This window comes from Amphiprion ocellaris, chromosome 5 (genome assembly GCF_022539595.1).
Source record: "Amphiprion ocellaris isolate individual 3 ecotype Okinawa chromosome 5, ASM2253959v1, whole genome shotgun sequence".
NCBI lineage: Eukaryota > Metazoa > Chordata > Actinopteri > Pomacentridae > Amphiprion > Amphiprion ocellaris.
The window spans coordinates 37090731-37113529 of NC_072770.1; the positions used below are offsets into that span (position 1 = coordinate 37090731).

At 37.4% G+C, this 22799-nt stretch overlaps 2 protein-coding genes across 5 annotated transcripts in view; one reads left to right on the forward strand and one right to left on the reverse strand.

The window, feature by feature from the left end:
* Positions 1-22799, forward strand: part of cenpp (centromere protein P) — a 150579-nt gene that overhangs the window by 72480 nt on the left and 55300 nt on the right. The window lies entirely within an intron of this gene.
* Positions 725-22031, reverse strand: aspn (asporin (LRR class 1)). The gene is made up of 8 exons (XM_023263546.3): positions 21784-22031; positions 14400-14653; positions 11086-11198; positions 9147-9360; positions 6824-6934; positions 5344-5437; positions 4538-4676; positions 725-3825 (listed from the first exon to the last, which is right to left on the reverse strand). Exons 2-8 carry the CDS (start codon positions 14617-14619, stop codon positions 3628-3630), a joined length of 1089 nt encoding a protein of 362 aa, XP_023119314.2. The 5' UTR covers positions 14620-14653; positions 21784-22031; the 3' UTR covers positions 725-3627.

Below are 22799 nucleotides of genomic sequence, written 5' to 3' on the forward strand. Positions count from 1 at the left end.
CTGAGAGGAACATAAAAGCTAGTGGATGAATACAGTTAATGCAGCATGGCTCAGAAACGGTGAACAGAGGAGCAAGTTGTTGAAGATGTATTCAGCATGGTGAAACATCTTTCTACTGATGATGAGTAGAGAGAAAAAGTTTGTAGAGGCTGGAAACATGTAGACAGTTAAATATCTATAACATGTAGAACTTCTATTGTTTCCAGTGTTGGTAGCAACTGTGAGATTCAACATTGGACTCAAAATGCCCAAAAAATTGTCATTTTGAGCAAACTTTGAGTCACTTCAAATAAGTTTAGACAGTTATCAAGTTGTTTGAGACTGGAAAGAAGAGGCTGTAAACATGTAAACAGTTTATTATCTATTGCATGTAGAGCCACTGATGTTTTTTTCCAGTGTTAGTAACAACTGTTGACGCTTGAAATTTGGCCCATTTTTGGGAAATAATTCTTCCTTTTCATGATTTCTGTCATTCTAACTCCACAGAAGACATTTCTCTCTACATCTTCATGGTTGTTCTGTTTCCATAGAGGTTCAGAACTTTAGATTGCAGTGAAAAATTAACCCACAGTGAAGAAAAATACTACATGAGCACAAAAAACACAGAATAAGCCAGTTTTTCTTCGAGCACATGACAGTCTTAGCTCAAAAAACACAATCAAATGATGACCTTCCAACTCAAACTTTCTGTCATTTTGCTAAAATAAAAGTCGAGACGTGATGATGTAGGTGTTCCAGTTTTATTTAAAGACATCCTCAATAAATATAGCACCATTCAGAGGAGAGGACACTGGAGGAAACCTGTTGGAGCAGAAGATTCTCTCAGACGTTACAGATATTTGGGATTTACACCTGCTCAGCCTGATTACTGACTTCATTTGGATGCTATAGTTTATAAAAATGGGACGTTTAGCATAAAGATAACCGGTCCACCCCGGGCCCTGCAGAGGACGCTTCTACATCAATAACAGCTTTTGATCCAGTCGGACTTTCAGCTCCTAAATAAACGGTGACACAGACATGCAGTGAGATAATATACAAACATCCGCTCAGTGACGTATTGCACTAAATAATGCCAACATCATTCATTAACTGTACAGACTTCTGCTGGAAGGAAAACCGTCTTCAGATTTAAGCTGCTGTTACGCTACAGCTTTGGTTTGTAGTGACTCTAGACTTAAAACAGGCGTCGATATAATACACGAGGAAATACTACGAGAAGTTTGTGTTCTTTGTTGTTTATAAATACTACAAAGACACACTGGAAGAAGTTTTCTACTCGACTACATGTCATTAAACGTTATTTAAAACTAGAAAAGAAAGAAAATTAATCTTTTGATAGAAATGGTCGCCATGCAAAAAGGTCAGTCTGGGTCATTTCAGATAGCGCCGTTGGTCCAATGTTTAGTTCAGAGTTTGCTTTTTTGTTGTTTGGGCCCCAAAGCTAAATTCTGTTGAGCATTTTGATTGCATTTTGAGAATTTAATAGTAATAGAACTGGACATTTCTCCATTTCCACCTTCAAAAAGTACCTGTGAAGCCATTTAAAGACTTAATCTCCAGAAATAAAATGCCTACAGCAATGAAATTTGGTGAGGACACAGAATAGTTTCTAGTAGATTAGATTGGCTCCATCAGAAGACAAACCTTTAATTATTGGCCTTTGGAAATGGACAGAAAGTCCAAAATTCAAATGAAGGTGGGATTGTGGCCCCAGAAAGTATGTATTTATGGATGGATCCATATTTCCTACTAAAGATACTGACTTTAGTTGACTTTAGTTGTCAACTTTTGAGCACATTGACATCAGTAGGATTTGCTTTGTGTGAAGAATGGCAAGTTTAGTTTAGTTTTTTGATATTTTGACAGACCAGAATGGTGGCATGGAGTCTTTCATAGCACCACAAAAACTGGTGTTGACGCACATCAACTTCTACTGACATTAGTGTCTCAAAAGTTGGTGAAATGTCCAATAGATTCTGTAGTTTTAGTAGAAAATATGGATCCATCTGCTGGGAACTGTTTTGTTTGTGCTGTTACCAAATTTCATGACAGTAGTAGTTTAATTTCTGCACATATTCAACCCTTAAAATTACTTAACAGGTGTTTTTTTGAGGCTGAAAATACAAAAACTTGCAATTCTGAAAACATGAAATCCTCAAAATTCTGCCAAAAATATTGAACAGAACCTAGTTCTTGGTCCAAAACAACAGATAAATAAACTTATGAACAAAATCGGAGATGGTGGAACAACATATCTCCTGAATTCTGTCTGAATTGACCCACAATGACCCAAAACCACTCGAGTCTAGTCATTGGTCCAATCCCAGCGTCCACAGTCAGACTCTGAAACTTCGGAGCTCTCGCTGATATTTTGAGCCTCTAAAATTTTCTGCAAGTCTGCAAATATTGGCTGATAAATCAATACAGGATTTTTTTACTCTTTAAACTGGTGTCTGCTACAAAAATCCAGTATTGGTTCGGCTCATAGACTTTAAACATGGGGTAATCAGGGGGAAAAAATGTTAAATAAAGAATCGTGGAAGGAAGAACTAACCCCAATGTTACAAGAAAAAAAAGCTTACATGTCAATATAAACTGATGCCAGAATGTATCAGAAAAACTGTTAAAAAGCAAATGTAAAATTCAAAAACTGTACAAAACAGCAGCAATAATGACAAAAATCTGTAAAATAACTAAGTTTTGCTGATTTAAATACAGTAAAACAGTATTTAGAAAAAATCAGATTTTTGTTGTGGACATTTATACAATTTTTTCCTCAGTCATTATGTAAATTAATGTTTTTTCAGTTAGTTATCATCTGTGAAATTGTTAAATCTGCAAAACAATAGTACAATGTTCCACTTTACCATGTACAATAGTAGACAAAATGTCAAGCTGACGTAATTAATGGACAAAATTGATGATTTTAATGCTAAAATACATTGACATCGATATATATTTTTTTAATCGATGTATGTTTTTTATAACATGCTTTTTCTCTGTGATTGTTGGATCATGTTTGCAGTTTAACTACAGTTTTTAATACGTAAACCTCTTTCTCATTGCATATTTTGCTGCTTGAGACACTGAAATATAGTTTGTCACAGTAACTTCAACTTAAATTAAATGCTCTTTTTGCTTTTTTGGAGGAAAATAATGAACTAATTTGTTAAATAGCCATTAATGGCAGCTTTGGAAACATGTTTTGTGAAGTTTTTCGAGCTTCAGGTGGATGTTGGGGTTGAACCATTGAGTGGTTTTTGCAGAAAGCGACCAGCAGGAGGCGCTTTATTCCTGGGCGAGTTTACACCATAAAGGTTGAGGGGCTGAAGGCAACAATCCCCTTAAAGGTGGGGATAAGAGTTCCTGTTTTTATTCTAATGATCTTCTGTCCACCGTGCTTCTGGAAACGTCTCCTCATAGCTTTTCTTACTCTAGTTCCCCCAACAGAACATCTCTACACCAACACCATGGACTAAAGGTTCTAACATAAAGAGAGCTCGTTTCGTCAACAGCTTCCTTCAGGGAAACGGTTTCATCTTGTCTTATCTATCACAATCATCTCCAGCTTCTCCTTCCTGACAACATCTCCAGGACATTTAGCGGTTTTCTCACTTCCTGCCGCTACTTCCTGAAGTTCCCGAGCTGGACGCCCCTCCGTCCGGTCACGCAGCGGAAGGTGGCCGGCTGGATGTCCCAGTATTTGACCGGGTTGGCGAACAGGCTGATGCCGGTGTAGAGGTTCTTTTTGTCGCTCGGCCTCATGGGGCAGAAGTCGTTCACGCCGACACTGCCAATCTTGTTGCCGTGGAGGAAAATCACCTGAACAGACAGACGGAATTAGGTTTTAAATCCATTATTGTTCTGCTTTTTTAGCATGATAGAGAGTTGTGCTGTACTGCTTTAGTCCTACACTTTAACCCTCGTGTCGTCCTGCAGGTCAAAATTGACCCGTTTTAAAGTTTGAAAATGTGGGGAAAAAAATATATTTTCACAGTGAAACTTCTGTCGTCCACATTTTCAACATTTCTGGGAAATCTTTAAACATTTTTTGGTGGAAAAAAATGTTTAAAATGTTTCTTCAGAACATTTTCCAAAAAAATATTTTTATGTGATTTTTATGTGAATGTTCTTAAAGAAAATATTAGAAGTTTTACTGATATATATGGAATCACTTTAGATATTTTTAGGATTTTTTGGGAAGATTTTTACTCATTTTTTGAAAATATTTACAAGAATTTTCTTGCCAAATTTGGGGGATTTTTAAAAATAAAAATTTTAAGGGAAACTTGTAAGTAATTATTAGAATTTTCTTCCTGAAGGTTTTCGCAAATTTTCAGAAATTTGGGGAATTTTTTTGCTCAATTTTTTGATTTTTACAGACAAAGAAACAATATTTTTTGGTGCTAAAGGAAGTGATACGAAGTGATGCATCCTCAGTGATGCAGGTTGTTGTTGTAAACAGGAAGTGGAACCTGACTCTGTAAACTGTGATGTTACCATGACGACGGACTCTTCAGCATCTGTACTTCACCTGCAGGTAGCGCAGAGAGTTGAGTCCTGGAGGAACCTTCCTCAGTCGGTTGTTGTCCAGGTGAATCTCTCGAACGCTCGGGATGCTGGCAAGGCTTCCGTTTTCTACGTACTTGACCTGATTGAACCCGAGTCCCAGCCTGAGAAAACGGAAAAACGCAGTCAAAGGTGTCACTGGTTGCAAAGTAATCTACGATCTGACGTTTCATATTTAAACTTATGTGAAAGGACGTGTTCATCTGAACTCCAAGCAGCAGTTTCTGTCTCTTTTTTTTTCACTGTGGGTTCATTTTTCACTTTAATCTGAAGTCTTGACCCTCTAAGGAAACAGAACAACCATGAAGAAGGAGGATAAACTCAGAAATGTCTTCTGTGACACACTTAGAATGACAGAAATCAAAATAACAGAAAATTAAAGTTGAATTCTTGTGATTTTTTTTACATTCTAAACATTGAAAAGAAACCTGAAATCAACATGCACAGAATTTTTCCAAGTGTCCACAGGCGTGTTATCAATACGAAAAAAACTCTACATACTATAGATATTTAACTATATATATTTAATTTGTCTCCATATTTATCTCCTCTTTGCTCCATCAAAACACAGACTGCGGTTTATATGAATTTGTAGGTTTTAGCAGAATCTCTTTGCAGCAAACGGGATATTTTTTGCCAAATTTTTAAGCAAGACGTGTAGAAAAAAAGTAATTTAAATCTGATCTGGTGAAGCTTTCTGATAAAAAAAAAAGTTGAAGGAGAGTTAGAAAGTTTGAAATCTGATGATGTTTTATTAAGGCTGGTTTTCACCTCTGCAGGTTTTTGTATCTGATGAAGTCTTCTACTTCCACCTTGGCGATCTTGTTGTAGTCGAGGCTCAGTTCAGTGATGGAGGCCGGCAGGTCTGAGAAATACAACACGTTAAATATAAACAGTGTTAACTGCTTCTTTCACATGTTTACTCTTTTTTTTTTTTTTTAAATTAAAAAAGTGGTTAAATTACCAGTTTTAAGCCTAAATTAGTTGCACAGTTCAGGTCCTGTGTGGTTACGCTGGAGTTCGTAGGAGCTTCAGTAGAAATTAACTGGACTTCTTTTGTAGGTTCTTCATTAGTATTATAGTAATATTTTACTTTTTTGCTCATTTAATTGCAGTTAAAATATAGTGTAAGTTTTCAGTCAAGTGTTATAAAAGAGCAAATCACAACTGGTAAAAATACAGATATCTGATAAATCCGTGTATGGTTCGTTCTTTGGTTTTTCCATTTCAAAATAAAATCTAAAAAAAAACAATAAACTGCCTTGGTTTTTTTTTTTGTTTTTCAGTCTAAATGTAGAAATATATTATTTAACCAATGAAAAAACGACAGTATTCGATTTTTGCTCTAGCTTTTTACCCCGAAATACAAAATGCGGCTGTTGCTTTAATTTGTTGCAACACCGGAAGTCGCTGAGGAAGAACAGTTTGAGCTAGTCTGGACCGCGAACACATATCAAGAATGGCTGTACTCGAGCCCTTTTCCAATTTCATTCGCCAGCCCTTTGGTAGTTGCAAAACCGTCACAGAAATCAGCGACACTTTGCGTCGCCCTGGAGCTCCACATTGCTCTATAATGAATATCAGGAAGTTCTGCATGGAGAACAATTTATTTCTGGTTCCGCCGGTAGCTTCCAAATGACGCTCCAAAGGGAAAAGGCTTTTTTTGTTTAAACCTTAAAATTGGTAAAAACGGAGCGTTTTTTTCTTTCTCTACTTTTCGTATTTTGTTGTGTTTTTTTTTTTTTTTTAGATTTAATTTTAAACGACAAAACAAAATGATTATTTGTTTTTTCTCATTTTATTTTGAAAAACCAAAGAACGAACCATACACAGATTATTCAGATATGGACATTATTTACAGTTTTGGCCTGTTTGTTTTTATGGTTAACACATTCATTAATACTTGTTTTCTGTGATTTTGCTAATTATTGTCTGTAAATTAGCAAAGCAAGGAAAATCAGTCAGCATGTAAAAGGTTACTATTTTTTTTCTTTGATTTTAAAAGATGTTATTTGTAATTCAAGAAAACCGGGAAAATTTGTAAAATAACAGTTAAAAATGGTATCATTCATGATTTTTTTTTTTTTTTTTTTACAATAACTGCACTGAAAGGCCTTCAAGAACCTACAGCAGAAATGCAGCTGTTTTCTATTGAAGCTCCTACTATTCCCATGGACCTGGAAGACTGAGTTGCTTGAGGGTAATTGTAGTTTTCCATTGGTTTGTTCGAAGCAGCAGACTGATGTCCTACCTTTTGGCACGGCGGTGAGTTTGGCCTCCGCGATGCCGATATACAGCGTTGACAAGCCGTTAAAAGCTCCGATCTCGATCCCGCTGTTGGCCAGAGGGTTGGCGCCCAGCTCTGTTTGGATCAGCACAAAACATCTGGTTTAATCATTAGCAGCTCGGTATCAGGGTAGTAAGCATACATCAGGTGAATTACATCAGATCTGCTGTGATGACATTCTGGTCACAGCTTTGTTTACGTGAACCTCAAATAAAATACGTCAAGAAACCTTCACACTTGGAGGAGCCTTGAAAAGACTCATTAAAAATGATCTGTTGATGAAGAGTCACATCTTGGCTGAAATAAGATCTCCGGCTCAGTTTGTAATTGTTCACATTAATAGCGGGTTTCTGTCCAGATGTTTGAGTTTGTTTTCCATCTGAAGTTGCTGTAATGCTCTTTTGCTAATCTGTGGAGTTTTACTAGAATTTACTCACGATGGTGATTAATTAGAAACTTTAATTCTCTGACATGAGAATAGAGCTCCAGTGACTCATTGATTAGGTGGCAACCATTTTGACTATCAGTTTAGATCCAAAAAAGGAAGAACTCTCCCATCGCAGCTTTTTAAATGTTGATATGTTCTGGTTTCTTTACCTCCTCACGGACCGTAAACTGAATATCTTTGGATGAAACAAGACATTTGTCATCTTGAACTTTGGGAAACAAAATTTTCAGACATTTTAGAGCCTAAACAATGTATTCAAAAAAATCTGACAGTGGTTGTTGAAATGCAGTTTGGTTGTTGGCGAGACGGACACGAACAGATGAAATTTCTGTCACAACTGCACAAACAATCAATGAGTCACTTTGCTACAACACAGACAGACCTCATTAGAAAAGATACTGGGACGACTACTAATTTTTACCTGTTAAAAATCCTTTTTTTCCACTTTTATTTGTCTTGTAAATTAAAAGTTGTGAGAATATTAAGACAACTAGTTAGCCTGACAACTTTACCACCAGTCAGAATTTTATCCAGTTTCTACTCAGAAACTGAGGAACCAATAGTGGTCCAGCTTTGTGTAGCTCCGCCCCCACACCGCTTCCAGGTGAACCAATCAGAATGAGCAGCTGGTTTATTTACTTTCTACAGCTGCTTCTGCTAAACTCTAAATCGTCTGAACCACCAACTAAACTCACCAAATGTTCTGCTGTAAGAGTGAACCCAAGAGTCTTCATGCACTGACAGCATCTGAGGAACTGAACACTCAGTGGATTATTATTGATGCTAATGTCTCCACAGTGTTAGCGTGTTGTGCCACTACTTTGGCTAACGTTAGCTTTAGTGGTCACAGGTCAGAGTTCTGTGGAAACTTTCATTTAAACCAGTAAACAAAGACTGGATGGGTTAATGTGTTTTCATGTTCAACCTAAACCCAACTGCTGTTAGCATCTGTTAGCTACTCTCCTGCTGTCTGTGCTCATATAAACTGCATTTAAATACGGCTAGATTCACAATAAAGCTGTTCTCATCCACATGTTCTTCAGGTTCTGTTGTCCAACAGCAGAACGAGGATGAAATAATGACTGAAATGCAGCTAAACCAGCACTCACTTCATTTCCGACCTAAAATACTGATTTTATAACGTCGTCTGACTAACTCATCAAACACAGGAGTTAAAAACATCATCAGTGCTGAGAATTTACAGATATTTCATGATGACAAATGTCTCGTCTGTAGATATTCAGTTTACTGTCATTCAGGAGGAAAGAAACCAGAAAATATTCACATTTAAGAAGCTGCAGTGACAGAATTTGGACTATTTTTCATACAAAAAAGCTTGTTAAACCAGCAACGAAAAGGAGGATTGATGTGAAATATTGAAGCGTTAATGAAAATGCTAACTGTAAATCAGGGCTTATTTATCTCCAAATTTGAAATCTGAGATTGCAAAACTTTTTTGGCTCATAATGTCGATTTTAGCGCTTAAATTATACAAAAAAAAATTGACAGTGACGATTTTTAAAGCTTTTTACGTTAAAAATTACTGAAATCTGTTATATGATTATCAAAACAGATGACCATTAAATGTGTCAAACTTGCTTTAATCAAATGAGGCTTCTTATTGCATTTCAGTGTTTATTGTGTATGTTCGTATCATAACGAAGCTACAATTTGAGGACCTTTATGATTTTATAGTCTTGAGAATTCAAGTTTTCACTCATTCCAAGCACGTCTCTGATCTTTTTAAAGAAATTTAATCAAACCTGAATAAAAAACAAACCACCTGCTTTCCTTCAGAAGCTGATTATTGCTAATCAGGAGGTAAACATCAGGTCTTACCCAACACATGGAGTTTCCTCAAGCCTTTAAATGCGTCCTTCTGGATTCTGTTAATCTTGTTTTCGTGGAATCGCAACTCGATGACGTTGGGCGGCAGGTTGGCTGGGATTTCAGTCAGCAGGTTGTAGGAGAGATACAGCAGTTTGAGATGGTCCATGTTTCTGAAGGCCTTCGGGTGAATCTTGGAGATCTTGTTGTTGATCAGAAACAGGCCCTGATGTGGGAAAAAGAATCACAGCCGAAGTTAGTTCATCTAAAACTGCATTTTCTATGGAAAATGTACGGAATGGAAAGTTTTTCAATTAGTGTGTCTGAGCATTTTCTGATGTAAGAACATCTGACACAAGTAAAATAAACAGCGAAGATGATTTTTAGTTGGATATTCTTTTTTGTTAAATAAGTCTTTCCAAGGTGATGAATGAACTCAAACCTGCGCTTGGCAAGAAGCTTTCAGCAAAACACCTCGTCAGTCGTGACAAATGTTTAGAAAGAAAGAAAGAAATCTGCTAGACATTTGGCAGTTTTCATGCTTTGGACATTCACTGCTTTATTTTAGTTCTGCTCTTGCACTGAGGTGAGACGTGAATCATAATCAAGATCTGATTAAAGATGGAATCAGTGCGCAGAACCATTTGAACACAGTTCAACCTCATTCAGGTCAACCAGCATTTAAACACTCGTGGTTGCAGATTGTTCTCGCTGTTTGTTGTGATGCAATACAGAGTTTCAGGCCTTGATGTGGGTTTTTTTCCCAGCTGAAAACAAAGCAGCTGGATCAAAGACAAACCTGCTCCTCAGCTGGAGTTTTAAAAAGAAGACACGTCGTATTGTAGCGCTGCAGGCTGGATCAGTATCAACAAGCTTTTTCTCCTTATCTCACAATCATAACATCTTCAAGATGGTCGTTCGCTCGTATCTCGAGGCTGAATGTGACTCATTTTAAGGCTATGAACCAGTTTTTTCCTCTTGCTGTACTTGGAAGTCAGGCTTTTTTTCTTTTTATAAGATGTTGATTTTTACCCTTGCAAGGGTCATTGTTGGAATAATGCGAGGTAGAATGGCAAGGGCATTTATGTAAGAACCGCAATTTATGTCTTTTATGAGTCTAAACTGATTCTAAAAAGGTATTTTTGAACAGAATTGAGTGCTGAACCCAGTTGGGCTTGTAGTTAATGATGTAGGGGCACATTTTAGATTTTAAAGGTGAATAGTAAGCTGTGCAAGATGAATACAGACCGATGACGAAATATGGAAAATGCCGAATAAAGTGGTGTAGCAAGTAGCATTGCACGGTATACGGATAATGATTTAGAATTTGTCCAAAATAACAAAACTTAGCTTTCCTCAAAATTGTCCACAATGACAACAAACTGTCTAAAATAACTAAAACTTGTCAAATGCTGGTTATTAAATAAGAAATAATTCTCCAAAATGACTCAAAAACTTGCCCAAAATTTGTCTAAAATGGCTCAAAACTTGACCAAAATGTACTACTATGTTCTCAAATTACAAAAAAAAGTCTGAAAATGAGCTTAAATTCTTCAGAATCACTCAAAACTTCGCCAAAGTAACTCTTAAAAAGGGTGAGATTGGAAATTTGTCCAAATTTGACCCAGAATTAGCGCTAAATGACAAAAACCAAGCTAGCTAAACCAGACACCTTTGTACAACTTGATGCTACAGAGTTCATCAGCACTAATGCCACAGTTAGCAGTTAGCCAGCTGGGAGGTGTACTTGTCAGCAAACAGACCTGTAACTCCTCATAAAACAGTAAAAGGCTCCATCTGATGGAACAACCAGGTACTGCAGCTAATCTATGATGCATTTTCTGACATGCATGTAGACAATAAGTCAATCTATCTTTATTTTTATTGACTCAGTTAACCATTATCTAGCTGGTTTGCAGTGACCTTCACATTTACTGAATGTTTCTCTCACATAAAGCTTGTTTAGGCCTTTGAAGTCGTCCTCCTTGATTTCAGTGATGTCGTTGTTTTGGAGATCCATCATCACAGTGTCTTCAGGAATCTTCTCAGGAATCGAAATCAGACCTGTTGGTAGAAACACAAAAGCCTGATTAAAAACAGTAGTTGGAGCAAAAGTGATTAGTTGATGCCATTGGCTGCACCTCACTAGACGAATACTTGATTTATGGGCTGTTTACTGCTGGTTTTCAAAGTGTTCCAACATGGCGACATATTCACTTATGTAACAAAAATGGTTCACCATGTGTTTCTTAAAACATTTGAGGCAAGAAATCAGCTGCTAAATCTGTGTTCATTTTGGACTGACAACGGTTAGTTTTTCAGGAGTTTCTAGACTAGTTGATTGTAGCAAAGTCACCAAGACCTCAACTTCATGCAAATTATGAGTGGCGCCATCTCTCAAAACCTACCACAACGCTACCAGAACTCACTGCACGACTGCTCCCATGGACAACAAATGTGTTGAAGTGTTGAGATGACGGATCCTGTGGACACATACTACAACAACTATATGTTACGTATACAATACTAAGAAAATAAGTAATTGTAGTCCTGAATTATAACTGCTGTTCCATACCAAATCTATGTTAAAAAAAAAAAAAAAAACATTGGTGACTGACATTCGTGACTGATAGTTTTTTCAGAGCTGGTAGTTTCATGAGACTGAAGTAACAGTCAAGCTTTGCAGTAAATTCAACTAAAACCATGTTTGTCAAATAGTTTGTCATATTGTTGACGCAGGAAATACTCAGAAGCTCGTAAATGTCAGTCAAGGCAGCTAATGTGGTGCTATTAAGGCATTTTCTTGGAACAGCAACGAAACAAGAACTAGACTGTAACGTAATGTGATGATGTTTTTCCCTTCAATGAAACACCCAAGAGCAACTACTTAGTGAGAGGTGGAGAATCAAAGCAGTCAACTAGTAGGCTTCAAATTATACAGGAACAACATCAGTTTTCTGACTTGGCGTTCCTGTCCTGAAAAACTTTATTCTACAGTAGTCTCAGCAGTATCTGAGAGATGCACGGAACTTTAGCTTCACTCTCCTCATTGAAATTTTCATATATAGTTCCCATTTACACCAGAATCCAGCCGGAAAGTGATTCTAGAGTTCAACATATTTCAGTTCAGAGTTGATTTCAGTAAAACTTTGGCTGCAAAACCGAGTCGACCAATGGATTTATCAGATTCTTGTCCAAATTTGGTATAAAATCCTCCTTAAACTGCATTGACCCTGTAATGTAGAAGGTTTTCTTTGTTGTACAACACCAAATTCTGGCAGTTTCTCACATTCATGTTATCAATTTAGTCGTCCAATCGGACATGAGATGATCTATTTTTAGTCATGATTTACCTTTAGTCCCACTGCCTGTTTGCTAAGTTACATTTATCAAGTAATGCTCTATTTTTCTTCTTTCCAAGTAACAACACATGCAGACCCAAAACCAACAATAAGTCAATTGGACAAACAAGTATTATCTGTGTTTCCAAAGTCCATCATATTCCTCTGCGGTGTGTTCTGGTGGTGATTGTAGTTTATTTTGACTTGGTCCCTCGTGCACCTTCCTGCTACTAGAAATACTGTTTCTGGAAATCAACAGGAAGAAGGTTAGACTCCCTGCCAGGATTATTCAGGATGATGCACCAAATGGAGATAAATCTGTCTGTGAAAATACGCCCATAAATACACAGAGTTCTGCTGTTTGAGTAACCTCTGTTAAAAACCAGTGCTGAGCTGTCGTAGGAATTTATTAAGCATTTTTAAGAAATGTAAACTACAAATTTATGAGCTGTTGTGAAAGATTTACTTCCACAGTAGGAGCCAGGAGGCTCAGGAATGAGTGCTACAGAGGATGGAAATGTGGAGGTATTAAGAGACTGACTGAGACATTGTTGGTTTTCGTCAAAGGATTACAGGATTTGTTGACAAGAAGAGAAACACAGAATAACATAAGACTTAAATGTACTGTTAATCTTATTTGGTGAACTTGCCATGGAGTTTGAACATAGCCTGAAGAACGTCTGCAGCAGAGGAGGCTTGGATCATTGTTTTTTTACTGCAACACCTAACGTAGAGGACAACTAAGGGAGTGTTTAACTAAGAGCTGCATATCTATACCATATATATAACTTTAGTTGAGAGAGAGAGAGAGAGAGAGAGAGAGAGAGAGAGAGAGAGAGAGAGAGAGAGAGAGAGAGAGAGAGAGAGAGAGAGAGAGAGAGAGAGAGAGAGAGAGAGAGAGAGAGAGAGAGAGAGAGAGAGAGAGAGAGAGAGAGAGAGAGAGAGAGAGAGAGAGAGAGAGAGAGAGAGAGAGAGAGAGAGAGAGAGAGAGAGAGAGAGAGAGAGAGAGAGAGAGAGTACTATTTCAGTGAAATAGACCTCTGAAACTTTACAGACTTGGACAGAAAATAGTATTTAAGTTAGAATAAACCTTTAAGACAATAAACAGTGGACAATTTAGTATCTGTGGTGAAAGATACCTTTAAAACTAGAAGTCACAGAAAAAGTACTTGGACAGGAAGTAGTATTTTTGCTGGAATAAACCTTAAAGAGTGTAAGTTCTTGGACAACATAGTATTTTTTGTGAAAGAAACCTTTAAACTATAAGTCATAGACAAGGTACTGGGGCAGGAAATAGTATTTAAGTTAGAATAAACATTTAAGACAATAAGCAATAGACAATGTACTATCTTTGGAGTCGCTGATGAGGTACTTGTACAGAAAGTACTATTTCAGCTAGAATAAACCTTTGAAACTGTAAGTATTTGGGGAAAATAGTAGTGTTTTAGGTGGAATATAGTTTTAAAACTATAAGTACTTGGACAAAAAGTAGTATTTTTGATTGAATATACTTACACAGAAATTGGTCAGTTGGGAGGAATAACCGTTTAAGATTGTAAGTACTTAGACAATGTAGTATTTTTGGTGAAATAAATCTTTAAAACTAAGAACTACTTGGACACAATGTAGTATTTTTGGTGGAAGAAACCTTTAAAACCATAAGTCGTGGACCAAGTACTTGGACAGGAAGCAGTATTTTGGGAGGAATAAACTTCTAAGACCTCAAGTTGCATACTTATGAGACTTTAACAGCAACATCATGTAGTTCCAGATGTGTTTCTGTCACACTAACATCATGTGGATCCAGATGTTTCAATTGCAGTAATATGTGGATCCAGATGTTTCTGGTACAGTAACATGTAGATCCAGATGTTTCTGTCACAGTAACATCATGTGGATCCAGATGTGTTCAGGTTGTTCTCACCCTGGTCGGAGCACTGCACCACTCTGGGTGAACAGCGACAGTTAGCTGGGCAGTCGTCATCATCGTCATAATCGTCGTCATCATCATCATCATCGTCGTCGTCATCATCATCATCCGCCATCATGATGTCATAGTTTTTCATGAAGTCCATGACATTGATTGGCTGGTAGGGTTTGGCGTTGCCCAGCGCCAGCAGGCAAAGCAGGATGAAGACCCTCATGGTTTAGTTAGAACGCTGGTTAGTTAAACAGCAGCTGTGGATAGAGACAGAGAAGTTAACTAACATACAGGACAGACAGGTGTCAGCATGAGGAAACATTTAACATTTTAGTCATTGTTTGATATGTTCCATTAGAGCAGAGAGAACAAATGAAATGAGTGTCATTGTCCATAATTCAAACTATGACAGTGAAGACACAAACGCTGGCAAACTGTATTTCAGAAAAAATAAATACGACACCGATCTGTTTACTCTCAAGTGTAAAATCTTTCAAATTAAAAGTTAGAAGTTAAAGCCAGGAGTGCAAGTTCAGCTTTAGAACTCCACAAAATACCGCTGAGGACACAGACATCCTGTTTGAATCAACTTTATTAGATCTGTTAATGCCACTAATGACCATTTGTCTATTGATTTACGTCTCAATTGTTTTAGCGATTATTCTAAAGGATTCAGTTTATGCCAAAAAAAAGCAAAATAACTGTTTCAGTTGTTTGTTTTATTGTAACGCACTGTGTGCTATTGTATAATGCGGCATATTACAAAATGATGCAACAGTTAACATCTTCTAGTGCACAACTGTAGTCAAACTGCCAACATCATAAAAATACATTAAAAAAAAGAAGGATTATTGTTTCAGTCAGAAAACCAAATTCCCATAAAAGCCCTTAACAAAGTGACAATTTGTAAATTAAACAAAGGTCAACATGGACACGGTGGGTATTTTACAGTACAGAGCAGCTAAATCAACTCCTGTTCTCTTTATTGTGTGATTGTTGATGACTTTGGCAGCAGCTTTAAATTCTCTGTAAATACACCTGAATTCTCTACACAGCAACATCTTTAACTCATGTGTTTGGTGAGTTTGTCAGACGGCATTACAAAAAACAATATTTCAGTTGAAGTGATTGCTGATTAAAACGTAGTCTGAATGACTTTCATTCCCTAGTTCATACTTGCTGTGCTGAAACTGAAAAATCTGTACATGAGAACAGCTTTATTGGGAGTTTGGCTGTATTATATTACAGTATATGTGAGCATAGACGGCAACAGAGAAGCTAACAGATGTAAAGTTTTTCCTGTGCTGCTGTGGTTTGTCATCCAAACTCTGTTCAGTGTACAAACTACATTTTTGTCCCTAAATTCAATATGGGATAAAGCTGGTGGTTAATCAGTTGGTCTGTACTGTAAAACGCTGCTTTTGCCTAACTCCCGGTGCAGAACCACGCTAATGCATGCTACAGCTAATGGATAATAACGGCGAAAACATTCCAGGTGAAATTCATGTGTTAAGGTTTGGGTTAGGGTTAGGGTTAACCCTGAGTTCTGTTTAGGTTCGGTGAGTGCATAGTCAAAAACAGACTTATCCGGATCACAGGGCACCTTGAATAGAAGTCTCACACTGAACCCAACATTGCATACCGAACTCAGTGTAGCATACCAAACTGAATGTTGCATACCGAACCCAACATTGAATACCAAACAGTGTTGATCCAACGGCCGTGTGGAACCCAACATCACATATCGAACTAATTGTCACATACCAAAGTCAACATTGCATACCGAACCCAACGTCAAATCCAAGATTGCATACAAACCCAATGTTGAACCCAATGTCACACACCAAAATCAATGTCGAACCCAACACCGCACCCAACGTCACACACTGAATGTAATGCCACACACCAAACGCAACACCGCAAACCAAACCCAGTGTTGAGGTTGAACCCAACAACACATACCAAACTCAACATTGCATACTGAACCCAGCATCAAACCCAGTGTTGAACCCAATGTTCCACGCTGAATGCAATACCAAGCTCAACGTCACATAAACCCAACGTAGCACTCTGAATGGTATGCTGCATAAACTGTAATCTGGATCCAGCCAGACTTGGCACTCAGGTCGCGCTGAGTTTCAAGGAATCAACTTTATTGTCTAATTATCTTCCATTGTACAAAGTAAAACCTCACAGTGCCAATTAAATGCAGCTTCACATGAACATCTGCAATGCTTTAATGCCGTTTTAATGCATGTTTTCATTTTGTAGCTGAACTCTTTGACATTGTCACAAATAAACATCAGAATTAGCTCGGCTACAAAGACGACAAAGCATAATTCTGCTACATATACATACACAAAAGAAAAATTTCTGACTCATTACTTAATTGATATTGGTACTGTAAATATGTAACTATCTAAAAAATGGTGTTTACTCTGTGGGGTTTGGAATATTCACGGATCATAAAGCAAAGGGAGGGAAACTGTTGATAAAGAACAGGCTTGAGTCACACTAGAAATCCTTAAGTTTGTCTATAAGTCCTTTGTAAAGTTGTTGTTAACTATTAGTCAGTTTTAAACAACACTGTAAAAACCAACAACTGTAGTTTGACAGATTTTTTCTCCTTTGCTGAGATTTATTTCTATGCTTTTTGAAATACACACAAACAGATCTACTAAATACTCAAGATTTAGATTCAAAACTACGAACGAAATGTAGAATTTATTATTACTGTAATTATAATCCCAAGTATTAATCTGATAACCAGTCCATCGGTTGATTACTAGTTACTAGTTGTACAGCAGTATTTTGACTTATTTTTGCATATTATTATCAAATTAAACCACACTAATGATGGCATTTAGCTGCTCTTTGCTGGAGAGTTTATGTTGCTCTAACTTTCTCTTTAAAATACATCAAAGGTGTTGCATTGGATTCAAGTCAGGAAACATGTTCCAGGCTGTAATTTTCCCTTTGTTCTTGTGTAGAAACTCCTGTCTGATGTTGTTGTTTTGATGGTTCCTCTGCTGGGATATTCCTTTTATTCAATGTTCATCTTGTCAGCCAGTTTTTTGGTTTATCCACAGACATTCATGGTGCATCTATTAATGTCATTAACACTTTTGGCACTCACGCAACCCTGTATCATGACACTTCCACCTCTGGTCTTCACTGTCAGGACTATGCATTCACTGTGGTCGTCCTTGTCAGGTTCACACCAAACATGTTGGACTCCATCTGAGCCCAACTAATTTGTCTTCATCAGACCAGAGAATGTTCTCCTACCATTTCTCAGGCTTCTTTTTATGTTCTTTAGCAGACTTTCATTCAGACATTTCTTTTCAAGCCGTAACAAGTGTTTTTTTCTTGCCCTTCGTCCATAGAGGTTGATGTTCCGAAGTGTCCTTCACTGTCTGAACTTCACAGAAACTCCATCTTTCCATTGATAACTCCTGTGCCAAGTCTGAAGCTGTTCTTCACAGCTAGATTGTGAAAGTAGTTCATTGTCTGTGGAGTCATTTTAGGAGGACGACCACTGCAGCCATGATTAGTGGGACTATGGCTCCTTCTATACCTCCTGATTACTGCTGCAGACTGTATTTCTCAGATTTTTAATTGCTCATTGATCTTCCCGGATACTTTTTCATCATTGTGACTTCTAATAATCAGATTTTTACACTTCCCTGATAACTCTTTTCCATGTAGAGCCATGATGTACACAGACTCACCCCATTAGTCCAAAACTGAGAAAGTTCTGCTGTTCACAGCTTATTCTAGAACCATGTTCATGCACCTAGACTGATTGGAAGTCTCAGGTGGACTCAGTTTAGTTTTCGTGGTCAAAGCTGGATTAACTTGCATTGAGTTTCTACTTTGGGGCCTGAATTTCCAATGTGGTCTTTATTAAGTATTTGTTTTTGATTGTTCATCAGAGAAAAAAGGCATTATTCCGCTTAGAAATAATGCTTTCATTTAGAGGTGAGACAACTTTGAATTTAGTTGTTTTGGCACCAAGGTGTTCTTACTTCTGTTGCATGTTTTAGTTCTTCATAAATCTTCTTGCTTCATGCTTTTTTATAAGTCGGTTTGAACTCATGAAGAGAAACTTGAACCACCGCTGGTCCCACATGGTCCCACTGGTTACACACCGTGGTGAGATGAGGTTACTAATCATGGTGCCAGTGTGGTATTTACTCCTGTTGCTGGTTTTCTTAGAGTGCTGTAGTCGACTTTATAGCAGCCACCACTTCAGGTTGTAGGAGTTACATAAAACTATTAACCACTTTACCCAAAAGTGCTGAGTTCACCTCAGGACCCACCCAAACGATTTCCAATGCTCAGCTTTCACTTCTACGGACTGATTTCAGAATGTATTGCTAAAACAGTACATGAATAAAGGGCATGCAGAGTTCCTGGAGGGATCACTTTCAGAAAGTGGTGCTCTTTTTTCTACCAAAGTTTCCATGAAGTGCTGAAAACCTCCGTTGGAAAGAGCTCCTGCAGCCAACATAAATGTTACTGCAGCGCTCACCTATTCACCATCTGCAGTGATTCACAAAATGATTTATACATGTTCCTCTGTTACATTTCTGAGGCCAGCAGAGAGAGACGCTACGACCGTCTGGTTGCGTGCTTCTGCTAATCTTGATGGAACTCTGAGCCCTTCAGCTGAACATGAAGTCCACCCGCAAATATGTGGTGGTCGCTGAGCATCTTGCTTCGACAGCAAATACTGTCGGTGCAGACCACTCCTCTGCTGCCTTCGGATCCCTCATGAGCACAATTAACACACAAAAACAGTTTTATTGATGCGTGATTTGCAGCTTGGCAGCAGCTTGGAGGTCATGTTGTGTTTTTCTTTCACTTGAAAAGCAACAAGTTTCACTTTAGTCCAGTCAGACTGTTGCAGACAAATTACACATCTGAGGAGGTCTGCATTTCATAAAACATACAAACTGGAGTCACGTCACCAGCCTTTGTTCCTCTCCCATGTCTGCTTCAGGACTCGCATGTAATCTCACAGCTAATTATTTACAGTATCGGATAATCTCAGTTGTTTTTACGATCATTTGTGTAGTCATTAAAATGGTGGAAAATTTCCATCCCAATTAGTCTGAGTTCATAACGACTCCTTCAGCTGTCTCATTGTGTTTCACCACCAGTCCAAAACCAACAGAGTCAGTTTACAGAGATGTAAACCCAACAAAAAGCTCTTTGCTGGAGGCAGAAAACGTTTGGCCGGTTGGAGGCTTTGTTGTTTCAGAAGTGAGGTTAGGTAATGAAGTTTCATAATAAACGATAACTATTAGTCAAATTTATGGCAAGACTATTTTCCGTTGATCAGCTTAAAGATTTCAATACAAATTTTAGATTTGTGTGCTTTTTATTTGACACTGAGGTGCAATAATTAATCGATTACTTAAATAGTTGTCAACTATCAGCTGTTCTGATGATTAGTTTGAGCAAACTTTAAAGAAAAACGTCAAAAATCTGTCATTGTAGCTTCTGAAATGTGAATAATTTCTGGTTTCTTTCCTCATTTATGACAGTAAACTCAGTAATATTTGTCCAAAATCCAGTGATGATAAATTTACCAGGTAGTGTTTGGTGAGTCATTTTAAAAACACAGCTAATAATTGTTTTCATAAGTGATTAATTTGCTGATTATTGGGGAAAAATGTTGAAAACATGCCCAAAATAACATCTGAACTCCAAAAATGTTCATTTAATACAATGTACAACAAAGAAATGAACAAAATCCTCACATTTGAACCAGCAAATATTTGACACTTTCTGCTTTAAACACTACAAAACAATCAAAACAAATCAAAAATCACATATTGCATCTGCAAAACTACTCAACTAATCATCGCAACTCTAGCTAATAATTCATTATCACATTAGGAGATTCATTTTCCATCAATCTACAAAATGATTAATCAGTTAACCTGCAACGAATCAATCAATTAGTGATTGGTAGCCAACTGTTTTGAAACTTGATGAATTAGTTTGAGTTGTTTTGAGAGAAAAACAAGATATTCCCCATCTTTTTCACCACTTTGTGACAGTTTAAAACCAAGCATCTAATCAATTAAATAACAAAAATAAGTTAATCGAACCAAACTCCATTTGAAAAAGTTCCGTTTTAAAGATGGAGAAAGTTGTGAGTAAATCCTGATTTTTAGCTCAGATTTCGGTCGCCTCCAGCAGGTTTTAGATCAGATTGTTGACGTTCAGTTTGAGGTTTTTGTAGTTCAACAATTCCTCTCAGTTGGGCAACAACTAATTAATAACGATTAATATATACTGATTACGTTCTAAATGGTTTTATTGTTTTGTCTCTAAAATGTCACACGATGGTGAAAATGTCCATCACAGTGTCTTAAAGCTAGAGATGACATCTTTAATGAAGTATTTCTTTTGTTCCACCACCAGATAACCATCAAAAGTTGCAACAACTAAACTATTCTGATGATCGATGAATCAGTTTGATTTTAAACCAAAAACAGTCTAAATTCTGTGATTGCATCTTCTTAAATGTGAATATTTTCTGATTTCTTTCCTCCAATATGACCGTAAACTGACTATCTTTAGACAAAACATTTGTCTTCTTAAACTCTCGAAAATGCCAATTGACAGTTTGTACCACTTGTCCAAAATGACTTAAAACTTGTTCAAAATGACTCAAAAATTGTTTAAAATTGCTTTAACTGTGCCCAAAATTCCAAAGAACTTGTTCAAAATGACTCGAAAACTCCACAAAATGACAATTAAACTCAAATCGCCAACTATTTTTATAACTGATTATTTGGCTTTAGTAATATTTTAACAGGAGAAAATCTGAATTCTGTGGTTGGAGCTTCTTAAATGTGATTATTTTCTGTTTTCTTTCATCCACTGTGACCATAAACTGCATATCTTTGGACAAAACAAGACATTTGTCATCTTTGGGAACCATTTTTCAAAATTTTCTGACATTCTATCGACCAAACAACTAATTGGATAATGCAAAAAAATACTAGTTTAGGTGATTCAGACAGTGTGCTCTAATGTTCTTGTATTTACTGTTGGTAATTATTGCACTCAACAGAAATTTATTTTGGATTTTTGTCAAATGTGATCAGCAGACAAAGACTTGAGGCGAGTTAAACCAACCATCATCTCCACTTTAATCGTTTACTTTAAACCCTGAGCTTTACACTCGGGCTGTAAATTGATCTAAACGTGCTAAAAGTCAAACTCAGATCTGCTGCTGAAGTCCAGATGTCCAGAGCTTCATCCTGCAGCTCCACCAGAACACCTCTAAGACTTTAACTCCTCATCTGAGACTAAAATCTGCCCTGGAGATGAGTTAATCTGTCAGAACCATGCAGGTGTGTCCTACCTGAGCCGCCAGGTGTGTTTTCGTCCCGGTTTAAACCCCACGCAGCGAGCAGAGCAGCGTCCAGCTGGAAGCCTGAGAGTTGGATCCTCAGTCAGTACATTCCCAGAGAGCGACGAGCAGCATCACCCTCCTCTGAAGGAAAAAAACACCCCCACCGACGGAAAGACTCCGCTGAGAGGTTCAGTTTCAGCGAGCAAGGAGCGTCTGAGAAGGCTTTGTTAGGGCTTCAGTCATGTGCTTCTCATCAGCAGCTTTGAAGCCACGCCAGCATGTTTAGCATCGGCCTTTATGTCGAGCTCAGCGGCAGGTCCTCCCCGCCCTCCACAGACCTGAACCCATCCAGAGCCGAGGCCTGCCGGGTTAAACCAGGATAGAGCAGAGACTCTCCAGGAGGATGGTATCTGATGTCTGGTTTGTTTGAGGAATTCCTGCATCCGGCCACTTCGCCGTCAATGAAATTCCCCAAAAACAAAGAGCTGCCGTGTTGACCTGCAGCACATTCAGATCAACAGCAGTGACGGGCAGCTGCACTGTAAACTAAATAAAGAAATAATCAGTGCAAAAAATAAGCAACAAAAAGCAGTGATGACCAGCTGTTCTGTAAAATAAATTTTAAAAAAATACATGAAAAATCTGTACAAAAATATAGACAAAAAGCAGTGACAATCAGCTGCACTGCAAAATAGATGAATGAAATAAATTGGTACAAAAAAAATTAGGAAAAAAAACTCTGAAGATCAGCTGCACTGTAAAATCAATTAATTTAAAAAATCAGGACCAGAAAAAAAATAAGCCAAAAAAAGAAATGATGATCAGCTGCACTACAAAATGCACAGATAAAAAATTTGTACAAAAGAAAAGCAGTGACGACCAACTGCATTGTAAAATAAATAAATTTAGAAAAAATCTGTACAAAAAATAAGCAAAAAAAAGCAATGGTGACCAGTCTCACTCTAAAATAAATAGATTTTTTAAAAATCAGTGCAAAAAAACACGCAAAAAAGAAGTGATCAGCT

Bases quoted from the DNA above. Each gene is read 5' to 3' on its own strand.
- aspn (XM_023263546.3), bottom strand. From the start codon at position 14,619: ATGAGGGTCTTCATCCTGCTTTGCCTGCTGGCGCTGGGCAACGCCAAA. The intron at 9,361-11,085 runs GTGAGAGAAACA...TTCCCACATCAG, and splicing joins AAGGCCTAAACAAGCTTTAT to GGCCTGTTTCTGATCAACAA. The intron at 5,438-6,823 runs GTAGGACATCAG...TGTATTTCTCAG, and splicing joins ACTCACCGCCGTGCCAAAAG to ACCTGCCGGCCTCCATCACT.